Below are 16,315 nucleotides of genomic sequence, written 5' to 3'. Positions count from 1 at the left end.
CACTTTCAATTATGCCTGATCTGGAATACCATTTACTTGCCAAAATTAACTATGAGAATATAATCATTGTTTCCACCTCTCATCTGAAAGCGTAATTGCAAGCTTAAAACACTCATCTACAACCCTTAATAAAAATCTGAAGCACTCAAGTCCATTTTTCAGAGGCCCTTAAAAGGCATTCAGATCATCTCTATTTATCTTGAAGAAAAATGGAGAAAATCCTTCCAGTCTGTACTGAGAACATAAATAGGTCTCTGTTAACTTAGTTTAAACCCTGACATGTCAAAACCCTGTAAAGTCTGAAATGGAATATTTTTTTGTTTCCACTGCTCCCTGTACAACAGATGTTTTCGTAACTGCTCAGTAACTGATTTTACAGATCAAATGCTGCAGTGACTGTTAGTAATGATCTGAACCTAACTAAATACATTCCACATATTCACAGGTCATCAGTATTATATATCTGATGTTAAAGTAGCAAGTAAAGATTTAACCTTATGCATGCTTTTTAAAAGAAAATTTGGATCTAAGAATATCTGAAGTAAAATTATTTTACTGGTCAGGGATCATTCCTTTTTGTTTCTGGTACTCTGTGATTAAATGTTCTTATCTTTTACAAGCAGCTAATCGATGATTGCAATAATTTGTTAACTAATGAAAAGCGTGCTTCAGAGGTGTTCGACTTCCCCCCTGCCCAGCTTTTGGTATCCCAAAGGACCACCTCCTTGGCTGCCTTCCCTGAAAACAGGCGGCACTCAGCAAGGCAGCACACAGTTCAGTGACAAACAACATTATGTTATTCTTGGAGTATCTTAAAACAGTATTTTGTTAAATGAGGAAAACCCCTTAAGTTTCATTCTTTCTGTGCCAGAGAATCATGAATAGAATTCAGAAGTTTAATCAAATTTGAGTGCTGCATCCTATATAGAATTACTATTTTTTAATAACTGTTTATACTATTATTTGTTTTACTTCACTTACTATTGCCACTGGCATTCCAAAATGCCATGAAATACAAAATAGTAAACAGCAAGTCATCACAATTATTTTTGGTAATTGTCAGTTTTCTTCCACTCATCCATTTATGTTTTTCACATGTTGACTCTGTTCTTGAAAGAATATAAAATGTGTTTCTATTTATCTTTCTATCATTCTGCTGTAATACACTGGGAGACCACACCAAGAAACGGGACTAAAGCAGAAAATAAATTTGATCTTAGATTACGCTTTAAATAAGTACTTTGGGGATTAATGATCTATCTGCCTGTGGCTGTTAAAACAAAGGGGATTAAGAATGGTGAATACCATTTAATGATTCCCTTTGCAGATAGAAATTGCAGGAAAAAAGTTGCTTGTAGGATGCGATTAGAATCTGTGCTGCAACTAAATGCTCTGAGACTCTTCTTGACTTCTAGTAGGCTTTCAATTCTTAAGAAAAACTTTAACTCAAAGCAAGACAGTGCTGACCTGCTCTACTAGTCAGCCAAATAAGATTTTAATATCCTGGATAAAATGCATTAGCATTTTTAACACTCTTCCTATCCTTCATTATGGCATATTGTTTTCTACAACAGTTAACCAAGAACAACATAAGGAAGAACAGGAAAAATACCTGCAAGGCTATCACCACAGTGAGCTATTTGGAGTATCTCTGTTGTTCACAGTTTGAGCTGTGCAACTATGTCAACAATAATTTCTTCTCGCATGAAACCGGCAGCTATGTCAATATTTCAAGAGAGTTTTTTTCAGCATTTTTAATGAAGAAGCTTTTCAGGAATTCAGAAACATTTCTTTAGATTTCTGATTAAAGTCTTCAGCTCAAGGCAGAAGCTTGTCATTATCATTATGAAGAGTTTCATTCTGTTGTATGTGTTAATCTGCTGCTAGGGGTTCTTTCCCTTAAAGGTTTTCCTGTCTTGCTGTCACACTAACATCAGTGACAAACTCCACATCATTTTAACCTCGCTGAAATGCTATGAACCAAGAATCTATCAAACTTCTGTTTGAAAAAAAGTGTTAAATTACCGTCGATGGTATTACTGTGTGTAATATCTGTACATTTAGAGCAGTACGTGGGAAGCATTGTAAAAGCAGAATACTAATGGCTCAAATGCAGTGACTACTGAAAAGAGCATGAGCTCTAGGTGAAAGAACAGTCCTATCTTACGAAAAACACAGCTATGACTAACTCTTCAAAGTATTTTTAAAAGAGCACAGAAAAAGACACATTCAGAAATAACTCAAATCTACTGAATAAATGCTTCAGGAAAGTTATGCTCCTCTGAGAGACCTTCCTTAAGTTAACTTTTCAAACACTGTATTGGTATAAAATGAAGTTCTTATTCTTGAAAGTCAGACAACAGCCAGGACATCACAATCAAACAAACCTCTACATGCAACTTAATTATCAAGTAACAAAATCCTCAAATTAATTGACAGAAGTGACAGCATTCTAGTGGTTCAAATTAAAACAAAAGACTCCCTATGTTTAAAATACAAAGCATCACATGCATCGCTAACTCCCAACGCCAAAATGTTAAAGTAAAAAAACAAACAACAACAACAAAAAAAAAAAAAAAACAAACAAAAAAACAGCAGCACAAAAATTCTTCCAGTCAGTACACACATTCATTTCGAAATGCTGTGCTTGCATACTCAGATTTGGCCTTTGAACGTTTGATACATCTGACTCCACCTACCTTCAAGAACTGCACATCCAAAAAGTATTTCATATTCTAACTGGTTGATCAATGAACTAAAGATTTATAGCTAGATCAAGAATTCATTCTTTCAGTATCTACCTCTTCTCAGACTCTAATTTTTTGGGCTTCCTCACTAGCTCTTAAGTTATTATTGAACCATACTTCAACAGTACTTCTTATTTTCAGTGCCTGAAACAAATTACCAGTAAATGGCCAAATATGAAATACCGATCAATTGACGATTAAACATTGATAATAATGAAAAGACTTGCAGAGGCTGTGTGTAGCTTCAGAGGTACTCAAAGACCATTTGAAAGCAATGAAGAGCTGAGGATAGTATCAAAATCATAACCAATATTCAGTTGTTAGAAGCTGCTTTCCCCACTCAAGATACAAATATTATCATCGTATCACCTATTGAAGGAATTAAGTATTTGAGAAGTTGATGATTATTTTTCATCTAAAACCAACAGCAGAAGAGCTGTTTACACGATACGCTGTGCAGCCGCAGTTACACTTGTCAAAAAGCTGCAGCATACCTTTTATTCTCACTGTATTGTTCTCTCTAGTACTCAAACCGACCCATTTCACACTGCGTTGCAACAAAAAATTGGTAGACTGACTTCTTTCCCATGGTATTACCCAAACAGTATAAGAAGTGCATATTCACACATTCAACCCTTTGAAAACTAACTTATATCATTCACTAACAACAGTAACAACACAGTTTAACTGTATATATCTGGGGGTGGGGGGGTGGGGGGGGAATGCTTCTTAGATCACACAACAAATTTCAATAGTAATTGAAGGAGTATATTTAAAGACTTTTTTTCTTTAAAGAGCCGCATACAGTATAAAAAAATAATTGAGCAAAGACTAAGGACACAAACACAAGAACTTTGAAAAGAATGATCGTTTCAAACAACTTGTTCTTGAATTGTAACAGAGGACATATTACAGTGTTGTGATTTTGTGATTCAACTGCTTATTTTAATTGCTACACTCTAGGTCTTAGTTGTACTTCTAGAGGACTATGACTTAGCTGAGCGATAGAAGTAAATTTTTGTTACACAACAAAACCTCCACGTGTAGAATATCTGAAGGAACCTGACAACTTAAGAGCTCCCGCAACTAGGAATATTAATGCACGTGAGCATGATTTTAGGATTAAAATTTCAATTTAATTATACTTTGAAGAAAATTCACATCTGCCTGCAACATACCCTGCATTTTCAAGAGGTATTATTACCTCTTCAAGTTCCTCACATTGTGCTATAAAGTGAAGGAGGAGCAATTCTTCTAATAGACTTCTATGCTTAGTAAAAACACAAGTTTTATATGATCTTCCTGCTATAAAACCGTTACATGCATTCCATGTTATTGCAGAAATCAGACTGATGTCATTGCACAGTTTTAAACTTAATAAAAGCATAATACAAAGTAAAAGAAGAATGTACCTTTCATTTGTGTTCCAAAGGTGAGCGCCAATTTTGCAAACAGTTCTGGGTTTTCATATTTATCTTCTTCAGCTTTTACCCAAAAGCTGTTTTCTGCTATCTCTTGAGGCTCAATCTGAAACAAAAATGGCATCTCCATAGTTAATAACTACTATTTTCAATAGTCAAATTAAAGTAAATGCTACTAGACTTTTGTGATAATTGCACTGAATTGTTAATGTTCCAGATACGATGCTCCCTTAAGGACGCTTCCCAAACAAAACGCCATCAGATCAACTGCCCTCTATCTACTCAACAATTTTTATTTTATTTCCCCCTTTCAACAAGTTTTCCAAACAGCCTTGATAACATGCTGACACCTAGGTTTGAAAATGTTCCACCTCTCTCGATTTCTAGAGAGTTCCCAAAATCTTCACCACTGGTATGCATCCTTGCTACAACTGTAGATAGTTTTCTTACACCGCCAAAGTATCGAATACCTTATTTATAAATTACATGTCAATGTGGACCTTTCAGTGTCTCAATATCAAGACTGTAGGAAAAAAATATCTTTTTAAATACATGAAAATTTAATACTTAATATCACTTTTTTTAAAACGTAGCTTCCATTTTTCAAATGCAAACACAGATTTCATTACAGTACTTTACTTGATGTTGGCTATATTAAAAGAAGAAAGTAGTCTGCAATACAGAGGCTGAAAGTCAATTTGACTTTTCATGTAAGATTCCCAACAGCTATTTTGTTTTCAAAATACATTCTTCCTGCAGTTCTTAAAGTGTTATCAATTTTTGTTTACAAGTTTGTTGAAATGTCAATTAATTTTCAAGGGCTATTTGACTTCAAGATGATACGCAGGTAATTTATCAATACTGTATTTGTTAACCTCACTAGGATTTCACTACATCACATTGGTCCTCCACCTTTTACCATATTATCAATCTGTTAATGTGTAGCTGCTTTACCACCAGCAGCAGGTAAGACTTTTTTTAAAACTACCTTAATCCAACACCAATGCTGAAGACAGTTACAACAAAAGGCAGTAAAGTAAACAGTAAGAATTTAATTTCCCAAATGATGGTTCCTTAAAAGTGATGATCAAATAGACTTTTATTTTTCAGTATGCAGGAGATTTTGGTACCATTCCCAGAGCACTTATGCAAAAGTGTCCATCTGCAGTTACTTTCCATTATCATACAGAGTGTTCAGATGTACACTTTATAAATTATTTCTATAAACACATGAACATAATTGATTACAATGAAATTGGCTGCAGTGACAAATACATGCTATAACCTAAAAAGCTTATTTTTCTACATGTTTACAGGACAGTAATCGAGTGTGTTGCAGTTACAGAACTAGTGCAAACAACTCTAGAATCAGATATTACTTAAAAGGACAGCTGGGTGTAAAAAGCACAGATTATTTGTATGGCAGGAGTTCCTCTCTACTTATGGGAGATGCCTAAATAAATGAAAAAGAGAAATGAACTGTAGGAGAGAAACTATCCTAACCAGACAAAGCATAAAGATTCTAAGACAAGCAGCAACTTCAAGAGAATATTATATTGTCAGTGGCATACAGATCTTATCACCCACACCCCACGCCAAAGAAATCGGCAAAATATGTATCTGATGAAACCTATATTCCGTAAGGAAACAAATCCAGATGGAAATACCCAAACAGACACAAAAGGTTAAAATTAAACTCTAAAAGTTAAAGATAGTAACAGAAGCTAATTGAAATAACAGCCACACAACATTTTCTTAAAAGCCTAGGGGGAGGTGGCAATGCATTTCTAAAACATTAGAGCTACATTTCAAAAAGAGAAAAAACAGGTTGTAAAATAATCCAGAAAATTGTATGATAGATGGTTTGAAAAGAAAAATCTTCTTAACAGAAAGACAAGGACATTCAATGGTAAAGTACCTCCAACAGACAACAAACAGTTCATAGAAGGGAAAGAGAACTTTTCTTTTTTATAAGCATTTTAAAGGTTACCATACTGTATAATTCAAATATCCTAAGCGTACACGAACTAAAAGGACTTTTATATGGCTAGATTAATTTCAAAGAAAAAAAAAAAACAAAACCAAACACCCAAAAACACCACCAACCCCCAAATCTCTGGATTCCAAGACTGGGTAATGCCAGATTCAGTCACACATGAGCATCTATTTTAGTATGACAACTGATACATTCTTGTTTCTTTTTAATAACACAACTAGACTATTTAAAACAGTCTGGTTTTTTCCTCCAAAAAAATCATATATTCGTGTGGCTGACAGGAGTTTAAAGATGTTTTGTACAGATGAACAGCAGGACTATATAATTCCTTTAAAATTCAGAAGCTTTAAAGTTAATATTTGGTTTTAATAAAATGTTCAATTTTCTGGAAATACACTAAGAATCATATGTAAACAAACAAAATATACCCCTCCATTTTGCTGCACTCTACAGTTACTTTTAACATCAGCCTCATCTACAGTTCTGTATAATGGGCCTGAAATTCCCAGCACTGTCATACTGTATGCTATAGCACTAAGAACACACACTGATGTGTGTTAACCAAAGCCAAAGATTTCAGGTCTCTTTTCCCCCCAGATACTTTCAATTCCTCCTCCCACAATAAAGAGGGAAAGTTATCATTTATGCTTACATGCAGATTATAAGAATTACAGACAGAAAAAGTAGGGAGTTTTAAACTTATTTTAACATTTCCTGTAATTGATTTATTAAAACATGGTCAACTATTTTGAGTATCCTTCTAATCATTCTGAAAATCTTGTTTTTAAGCTACTACTGCTAGATACACTTTCAGATTATATTGGCATATCTCCAAATATTTTGAAATCCAATGGCAAAATACTAAAGATCAGTTATGAACATTAGTTCTGCTGGTAAAAAAAAACATCAATTGATACGTCATGCATTTCCACACAGATTTTACCTCAACATTCTATATTCCTCCTTCCAAAGTTAGAAGGATTAATCATTGGTGATACTGCTCTTACTTGTTACTCCGAAGAAAGCCATTTCAGTATGCAACAGTTCAGAATTCAAAGGAACACAAAACCTAACTTTATTTTTTAGTTCGAAAGGCGATTAAGATCACTTACTCAAATATATCAGAGGACAGCCTAGTTCCTCCTTCAACAGCAAACACCTGTCGGTACTAGTTCTTGAAAGGTTTTGCTTGAAATGGTGATGGTACATATTCAGAAATTATACAAAGCTACTTAGCTTAAATCATCTCAAAAACCCCGTGGAAAAAACTGGAATGATTTCCAAACACAGTTCAGTGCTGCTGCCCTAAGACCATCCATCGCTACGTACACTCTTAGAACTGAAATCCCATTGTGTCTGACAGGGTAGATCAGCTACGTAACAACCTCAATGGACATATGAGCCTTGTGCCTAGCACTACTGTGAGAACAGCCTACAACAGACCGTCATTTCTGTGCCAGCACGTCATTCATTTCAGAGGGTTTATATTGAAACGATGCAGCATCCTTAGCCATAAGCAGCACCTGGCATCCCATGTCATCCAGCTCCATCCAGGACAACATGATAGCACTCAACTTTATAGAAAGATGTATATCTACATCCATATGAATTTCCTTACATTTCTACCAGCTGTGAAACATCATGAAAAAAACTTGCACTACTTCAGGGTACAATTTAAATTGCAGGTTCAACAGTTGTTTAATGTTAAATTGCAACTTATGGTCAGCAACTTCAGTCTGTGGCCACTTCACTTTTATCAGCAATTTGATCTTACTAAGTTCTTGGTACCAACACACTATTGAGATGGAATATGATTTTCAAGAAAAGTGTCAGACACTACTCATAGTACAAAGATTTCAGTACCTTGACAAATAAGCAGCAGATATCCCGTCAAACTACACTGAAGTCCGAGCTAGAGCACAAACCAGATAGCATGCAAAATATCAACATCCTGTTTTGATATGCCTTGATGATTTGGTGATCTATGTGGTTTTTTCCTACAGCAAACCTCAATATAGCTATCACCTTTTATACCACTAAAAAACTGCCAATCACAGACTGCCTTTAAGATGTGATGGTTTAGTCTTCATGATAGATGCAATTACCGAGTTCCTCATATATATTTCATTTATGTGGAAGGAACAGAGACTATACTGATGAAAGAGGGATTTTAAAGCAACACATACACAAACACACACCTGAATACCAGCACTACTTCTCACATCACTAAGTGACCAACTATATTGAGAGGCACTTAACTAGTAACTGCTCCTACAGGTTAGGTTACAAATCAGAGACTGTGCTTTGTGGAGGTTTTTTGTTTGTGGTTTTTTTTATTTATTTTTTATTTTTTTATTGCTCAAGTCTTCATCTTTTATGATGTTTTAAAAAATTAGTTTTTATTAAATGTAACCCTGTTTAGACTCTGCATAAGCCGACATTCTTTGAAGTTAATGGTGCCCAAGCATTTCAACCCCGTAGCTCCTGCCAGAAGCTATAGCCCTGCCCTCACACACTACGAACTTGAAACAAACAAGAAATATCTCAGGTTAAAAACCTACAATTATCATTATACCACAGATATCAGCATTCTCTGAATTTACAACTACAAGAGACACCATAAACTTCAAAGGTCTTTACATGACACGGCATGCAGTTATCAATGTTTGAAAACTGCTTGAAAACTATTCCTAATGGTTCAGATACATGTATGCAACTGAACGCGAAGCCACAACTACTCATGCCCACTGCACCTGCAGAACATTGCCCCATCTTTTCATTTCAGTCGCCACAGCTTTTCCACTCTGATTTGATAGAGACCAACAATACAATTAACTCTGCAGAACTATAAAACCCACTGAACGTTCACCCACTGATTATACTCCACATACCTCAGAGGAGTCACAGATGTCCTCTCAGAACCACCCTCATGACAGGGCCAGAAGAGAAAGAAAACACAGCAGTCACCTACTGCCATCTCCTGCTGTCATTACATAAACCTACTGAGCTTAGCAGACATTCCCTAAAAGCTCTCACGGGGAAAAAAAAACAAACTCTCTCACTCAGCAATGTGCAACCCAGATATTTTAGAAATTTTGTATCGGAACTGTATTAGCTTCTTGGGATACTCATCTGTCAAACGTTAAATACAAATTTCTGTCAAGATGAATCTCATTTAAAAATTAATTTCAGTATACAGTATCAACTACATTTGTAAAGTAAAGGAGGGAGGAGGAACATCAGCTTCGCAACTCTACTACAGCCATGACTTTTAACTAGAATTTAACATTAAACCACCTAATACTAAACCAAATGCAGTAGTAATTTTATACAAAACTAGATAGCTCAAAAATCAGTCTAGTAAGAATTTCTTCAATGTTTACAACAAAACCTCATGTTTAGTAACACCATTGCCTTTAGAACCTTCTGGTAAGCTTTGCAACTGTTAACAAGGTAAATGCCTGCCTTTCTTGGAAAGAAAAAACACTGTTAAGTGTATTTTCTAATACAACTATCTTTGACAGACAGGTAGGGCAATGAAAGTCAAATTTCCTTTCAAACTTGCAGAACATATCACAAGAACAACAGAAATTTGGACACAAAATTATTGGCTTCATTTCTTAATTAGATCCTTTGATTTATAGTAAATTACCCTATTTATTCAGAGGACTGACAAAACAATTCTTAACCTCATGTTAAGACATCAGCCCTGAAACAGAACATTTTAGTAGTTTAAGTGTGTATGCTTACTATCATGGTAAGTATAGTTATTCATTTTATTAGGAAAAATTAGAAATTTATAGAAGGCATAATCAAAGCACCTTCTCAGCACCCTTTTTTATTACTCAAACACAGCTACTAAACCAACAGCTGTAGTTATCCCTTGACTCCAGACCCTTCTTTCTGTCAACTGCCAGATTGTCAAAGTTCCTAAATGGCAGTCTTCCCAGCCGTCTTCCATCTAATTTTCTACTTCAAGATTTGTTTTCCCAGGCCTTAAAACCCAGCAATCCTTTAACTCAACTTTTTGCTGAACAAAGGAGTAACACGATTTCCAAAGTAAACATTTTAATTTCTTGGTAATTCTTTAAACAAGACATTTTACCTTTGAAGTGCTCACGTGGCAAGTCAAATACCAATTAGAGATAAAAACACGTAGAACAACTCAAAAGAGTTTCAGCCAAAAATTTTGAGAGCTGTTAGCTACAGGCATCCCCAGAATATGGGGATTTACAGGCTCTTAGCAGCATTAAACAGTTGAGATTACCCCATAGCGTAAATTGCCTCTGAAAACCAAATCCATCTTAATCATAACCACAGCCTTAAAAATGTTTTGGATAAAGAATGAAATTAATTCCCCAGACTCTATGAGTACTATTAATAAAATAACATCAACTCTAGCACATCACATCATTCTTTATCAAAAGCCATTTTCTACCAATGAGAATAAAAACAAACACTGCTATACCTTCGACCAGTTGATTCTCTTCATTGCGACTTCCAGCTTATACTTCTTCTTCTCCTTCATCCCATGTGGTAATGCTGGTATCACCGGAAAGGGAGCAAAAGGAACACCCCCAAGACCTGGTGGCATTGGAGGTCCACCAAAAGGTGGTGGTGGAGGAGGGACTGCTCCACCAGGTAGCGGAGGTGGTGGAGGTGGTACTGCTCCACCAGGTAGTGGTGGTGGTGGTGGAGGCATCATTCCACCAGGTAGCGGAGGCGGCGGCGGAGGCATCATTCCACCAGGCAGCGGTGGTGGCGGTGGAGGCATCACTCCACCAGGCAGCGGTGGCGGCGGCGGAGGCATCACTCCACCAGGCAGCGGTGGCGGCGGCGGAGGCATTGCTGCACCAGGCAGCGGAGGCGGTGGCGGAGGCATGGCTGCAGGCATGGCTGCACCAGGCAGCGGAGGCGGCGGCGGAGGTGGAGGAGGTATTGCTCCACCAGGCAGTGGAGGTGGTGGAGGAGGAGGTGCTGCTCCACCAGGTAGCAGAGGTGGTGCAGGAGGTATTGCTTCACCAGGTAGCGGAGGCAGTGGAGGAGGAGGAGGTATTGCTCCACCAGGTAGTTGAGGCGCTGGAGATGGTGGAGCATTCTCACTTGGTAGGGTGGGAGGTAATGGTGCTGCTTCTGTCAGGCCTGGACCCTGAAACATAAAAAAGGAATTACTTTCATTGAGGAGGAGGTTTAATACAACGTTGAACCAACCAGCATGTTTTGCAGTCAACTGTACCTCAAGAAAGTGAGAAATGCAACCATTGTCCTATTTAAATGAGAAGCAATAACAATAGATTTTACCACATACCATAAAACTGCCAAATAAACTGAATAACCTGGCATTTTTATAAAAACAAATTGTTCCTGTTCTAAAGAAAGTTTAACAGTAGCAGTAACATTTAAGTAAACAGAACAACACTTTATTTCTTACCAATACACAAAACATTTAACCCACTCAGGATATTCTGGCAAGCTGGGGCAGACATGGCAATAACCACACTGAATTTTATCACTAATCTATTGGTGGAAAATTTTCCACAGAAATCACTGAAGCTGCTATTGCAGTGCAAGAGGTTATGGGATTGCAGCTGTTCATAACTATGCTGACATCTTATTCGGGGGCAAGGGGTGGAAAACAGACACCAGTTATGGTTTCTTTTAAATCTGTCTGCAGTTGTTTCTGTGGTGATAGGAAGAAAAAGCAGTTGTAATATCCATTCTAGTAAGTTGTGAAATGAACAATGAAGAGAAACTGCAGTGTGTTAAATCATCAGAGACGTTTCTGTAGCGATAACATGATCCTAGCCTAGTACAAACTCCTCACAGATTTTTGTTTCTCAAGACTGTCTGTTAAAAAGCAGCATCAGGAGCTACGCACAAACTGCCAGCAAGCTCATATTCTATTTCCTCTACTAACTTTTTTTTGTTATGATTATAAAAAAAAAAAAAATTACAAAATTACCTAATATAGGCTGTTCATTTTATCTGATTTGTATACTGTGTCCCTACTCAATTATTTACTGTTTCTAGTTTAAAGGAAGCAAGATTATTTTTCTAAAAAGAAAAGCCAGATTTTAAAAAAAAAAAAAAAAAAAATCAAGCTGAGAAAAATCTGACGGCATTTAAAAACAAATGCTGTAATATATTGTATGCATAACATAACACAAGAGAAAAAAAAAAGCATAGATACTACATATTTAAAATGTATCACTTGTAACTGTACCATTATTATGGATGAGTTGTAATATCTGGTTAACCTGACCTGTGTTAGAATCAATAACAGAATTAATAATTTATTAGACTAAAAATAAGTGTTTGGCTTTGCAGAAAGCATGTGGTTTCTTGGCTCATGAACTATTACACATTATAATGCAACAATTGGTGAAGAACTCATTAAAACAGACTGACAAGTTTCAGCATAACATTGTCTTGTAGATATTTATAAGAAACATTAAAATTGCTATGAATGAAGTCTGAACAGAAGTGTCTGTGTTGGAAAACAGAGGAAGAAATCATAAACCACCACAGGTTGCAACAATGACCTGTATTGCTAGCAAAGGACACAGTGACAAGGAACAGTAACCCAACTGTTAAATGCGATATAACACGCTTACATTAACATGAGATGGCATAGACAACTTCCCAGCTGCAGACCAGCATCCTGAAAGCAGGATGATAGCAACCAGGTTATATAGTACATCACACACTGTTCTTCCTCTTCCTGTTCTTCCAAACAGGCAGTGAGATCACAGGCATTAAGATATCCACTATAAAGAAAAAAAGCAACAGGCAGACCTTGCCTAGCATTGAAAGAATAGGAAATAAGCCAGGTTGTGTCAAAATATCAAACCATAGTATCTGTTGGTTCCTAAAGGGTACAGATGACCTGTCTAAAACCCAATTCACTGCCATTGTACAAAAAGAACCCAAGAGATGTGGCAAGGGCTCAGCAGGCAATACTCCTGAAGTGACAGATCACTTTGAGACACATTTTTAGGGCTTGTGAGCAAAATTTATGAGGAAACGAATGCAGGTAAAAGCAGCTTTGCTGAAGCTAAGTATCACCTTCCCCTTCCATAAGGTCTTGCATTTTTTCTTACATTTACTGATGAAACTGTATAAAACTAATGTGATATTCATTTTAGAAATGGCTACAGTCTGATACCCAGAGCTCAAACAAATATTGATGTTACCAGTTGCATCCACATGCTGGCTGAAAGGTATGTATATTGTGCACACATGGCTATTAAGATTGTCCACCTTTGCAATTCAAGTATAAAGCCTTATGAAACAAACACTTTGCAAAACATACAGAAGTAATAACGTTAAGGCATAAACAAATACTTGGAGGAAAAAAAAATGTCCAACTGTATGCAAACTTTTCATATCCTACGGAACTGTTTTCCTCAATAAAGCAGGTTCTCTCTAACAGGTGTTGAATAGATAACTATTGAAAAATATTACCTCTGTTAACTATCCTTAGTAGTTTATGCTGCCTTAAAAACCAATCAATACACCTATGGTATACATTTCCAGACTCTACAGAGACAATATACTCCAGGGCCATTTCTTTTCAATTCTTAAAATAAATAAATAAACGAACTCAACTGTGGAACTTACTGTGATATTGTTTTATTACCTGTGTTCGTAGCTGCTTGATTTCTGTTTCAAGTTCTTTAATTTTCTCTTCTCTTTTCTGAAGCTCTGCTTGTGCCTCTTGTCGAGCAGTGAACTCTTCATCAAACTGTAATGATTAAGCAATACAGAAGTGTTTGCCCATTTATGTCCACAGTAGAAACTTTATTTTCAGGAATTCTTTGAACAATATCATAATTAGTACAACACAGACGCACTTTTCACTTTAGGAAAAAAAAAGTACTATTTTTCCATTACGTGTTCTTCAATTATCACATAATTTCTTTCATCAGTTTAGCAAGGACTCTGAACCTCTCACATCCAGCTACTTAGTATAGCTGAAGTTCAACAGGTTTTCTTCCCTCAACAGAACTCTGCAAACTTCTCAAAGTAAACTCAAACACACATCTCACGCAGCAATCTTAAATCTGAAGAGATGTATGTAGCTTCAGCATCATCATCCATGAAGTAACGCAAGAAAACAGGTATACAAATAAGCTAGTGATCACTTTAGTCTACATGTCGCCATATAAAACTTAAGTCCAGTTTACAACATGTTTGTGAGATATCTACTGTGTATTATAATCCCACTACTATTTGCTAAGCCTTAAAGATTATTAGCAGCTTTAAGAGCTGCTGTTACTCACTCTTCCACAAGACAAGTTATCGCTAGGATGAACATGTGTTGACTTCTACTGACAAAATACATCATGATAAATAACTGTCAAGGAAGCATCACAACAAATGGCTTTCTATAAAGCCTAGACACCATAGCTCCTATTGAAAATATATCCACATATAACACTGAAGACAGAAAAAGTAATGACTTCATTCAAACCTTCATTTGAAATTTGTAATCATAATGTTCAAGAACATGTACTCTCTTCTGGCCTGCGAGAGGCTTCTTACACCACACCAGCAAAAATCAAAATTTTCAAAGCTTTGAATACACAATAACAAGGTATATGAACTTTAGTACTACTGCAGCTAACACAGTACATTCAGCATTTCATATCCTTAGACAGGGTGTGATAAACTGAGATTAACAAATTATCCATTGACATAATCTAGGAAATAAAAATTCAAGTAACTTGAGAAAACACGTTGTATAAAGGTATTTTCAGCACAAACACGAACAGTGATGAAGTAGAAGCACAAGCATCAATTTCTTTAGAAATATCCCCCAAAAAAAATTATTACAAGAAATACACTGAGCTGCAACTCTTCCTACAGGAATAATTTTAAATGTTTAATCTCTTCTGTATCCAGTCATAAATTATATCTGCCCATGACCAAAATAGGACTCAGTTATCAAGTTTCTCTTAGAAGAGAACCGGAGCAGAGGGATCAAGTTGTTAGCAAAAGAGGTTCCAAAATGCACTGTAAGATTCCTAAATGTGAGTAATAAGGAAATAAGATTACGCTCCGTCATAATGGAATACTTTACCATGGGCATTATTAGGAAATAAAGCAGTATTTTAACATTAGCATCTCTGTGCCTAAATAGTTGATGCTTTTTCAAACACTGAATGACACTGCTTTTCAGTAACTTTTTTCAGGTTCTAAAACAAAGCTAGATGAAGAGCAATGACCACTTCCCCCACCTTGGGGTTTTTTTTTGTTTGAAAGCATATACATGCACTGTAGGTATTTAACTATGACTAAGTATTTCAGGAAAAAAAAACAACCAAAATTATTGTCATCAGTTATCTACATCAGAGGAATATATCTGAAGATATGTACAGCTAATACTACTCATCTGCTTTCGAATTCAGAGTAAACTGAATCTGAGCCTTGCACACACACACATCGGAAAGCCCAAAACTTAAAGAGCTATTAAATGTGAAAGAACATCCTGCCTGTAAGATGCACTATCTACACATTTCCACTAAGTTTCTGCTGTGAAACAAGCCTACTATGCTCCTGTCAGGCTTCTGTTCCATACCTTAAAAAGAGTGATGATTAGGACTTACCTTTCTGGAAAACTCTGCTGCTTTCTTTTCACTCTCTTCTACTTTAGCTTTGTCCACACAGGCATCTAGAAATTAAATAAAATACCACACAGAAGTCAGATAAAACGTATCACAGTCATCAAGTGCCTTCCAACCATAATTACCCTATTACCCCATGACACAAAAGCACCAGACAAAAAAAAAAATACAATTAATAACTAAGTCAATCTGAAAAAATATTTGGTAAATTATTTTGATGTACAAAACCTGTAAATTTAAAAGAAGTGTTAAAGGCACATGACCAAGAAAGTTGAGGATGAATCATCATAGTTGTTTGCCTCTGACACATGCCAGTTTGCATGCCCTTCTCTTCTATATTAATCTACTACTAAATAACAACAAAGAATTCTTCAGTTAGTATGAAGAAATAGTTACTTCTGAGATTTCAAATCAGAAAGCCTCCTTTCCAGATTAGGAATCAAAAAGTCAAACATTTCATTATTTCAGTAAAATTATTCTGTAGGCAAGGAGGATTTGGACACATGGTAAAGCACAAGCTTTTTC

The 16,315-nt window shown here is 36.1% G+C and overlaps 1 protein-coding gene across 4 annotated transcripts in view; it reads right to left on the bottom strand.

Moving 5' to 3' along the window:
* Nucleotides 1-16,315, bottom strand: part of DIAPH2 (diaphanous related formin 2) — a 243,189-nt gene that overhangs the window by 182,499 nt on the left and 44,375 nt on the right. For all 4 annotated transcript variants that reach the window (XM_080366036.1, XM_080366037.1, XM_080366038.1 and 1 more), the window contains 4 exons: nt 15,773-15,837; nt 13,804-13,908; nt 10,633-11,313; nt 4,160-4,274 (listed from right to left, as the gene is read on the bottom strand). In XM_080366036.1, coding sequence (XP_080222162.1) covers nt 4,160-4,274; nt 10,633-11,313; nt 13,804-13,908; nt 15,773-15,837 — 966 coding nt within the window. The remainder of the gene's footprint in view (nt 1-4,159; nt 4,275-10,632; nt 11,314-13,803; nt 13,909-15,772; nt 15,838-16,315) is intronic.

The sequence above is a fragment of the Falco punctatus genome (assembly GCF_963210335.1).
Source record: "Falco punctatus genome assembly, chromosome: 15".
Taxonomy (NCBI): Eukaryota; Metazoa; Chordata; class Aves; order Falconiformes; family Falconidae; genus Falco; species Falco punctatus.
Note: the sequence above shows the minus strand (reverse complement) of the source record. Positions and strands in the feature narration are given on the sequence as shown.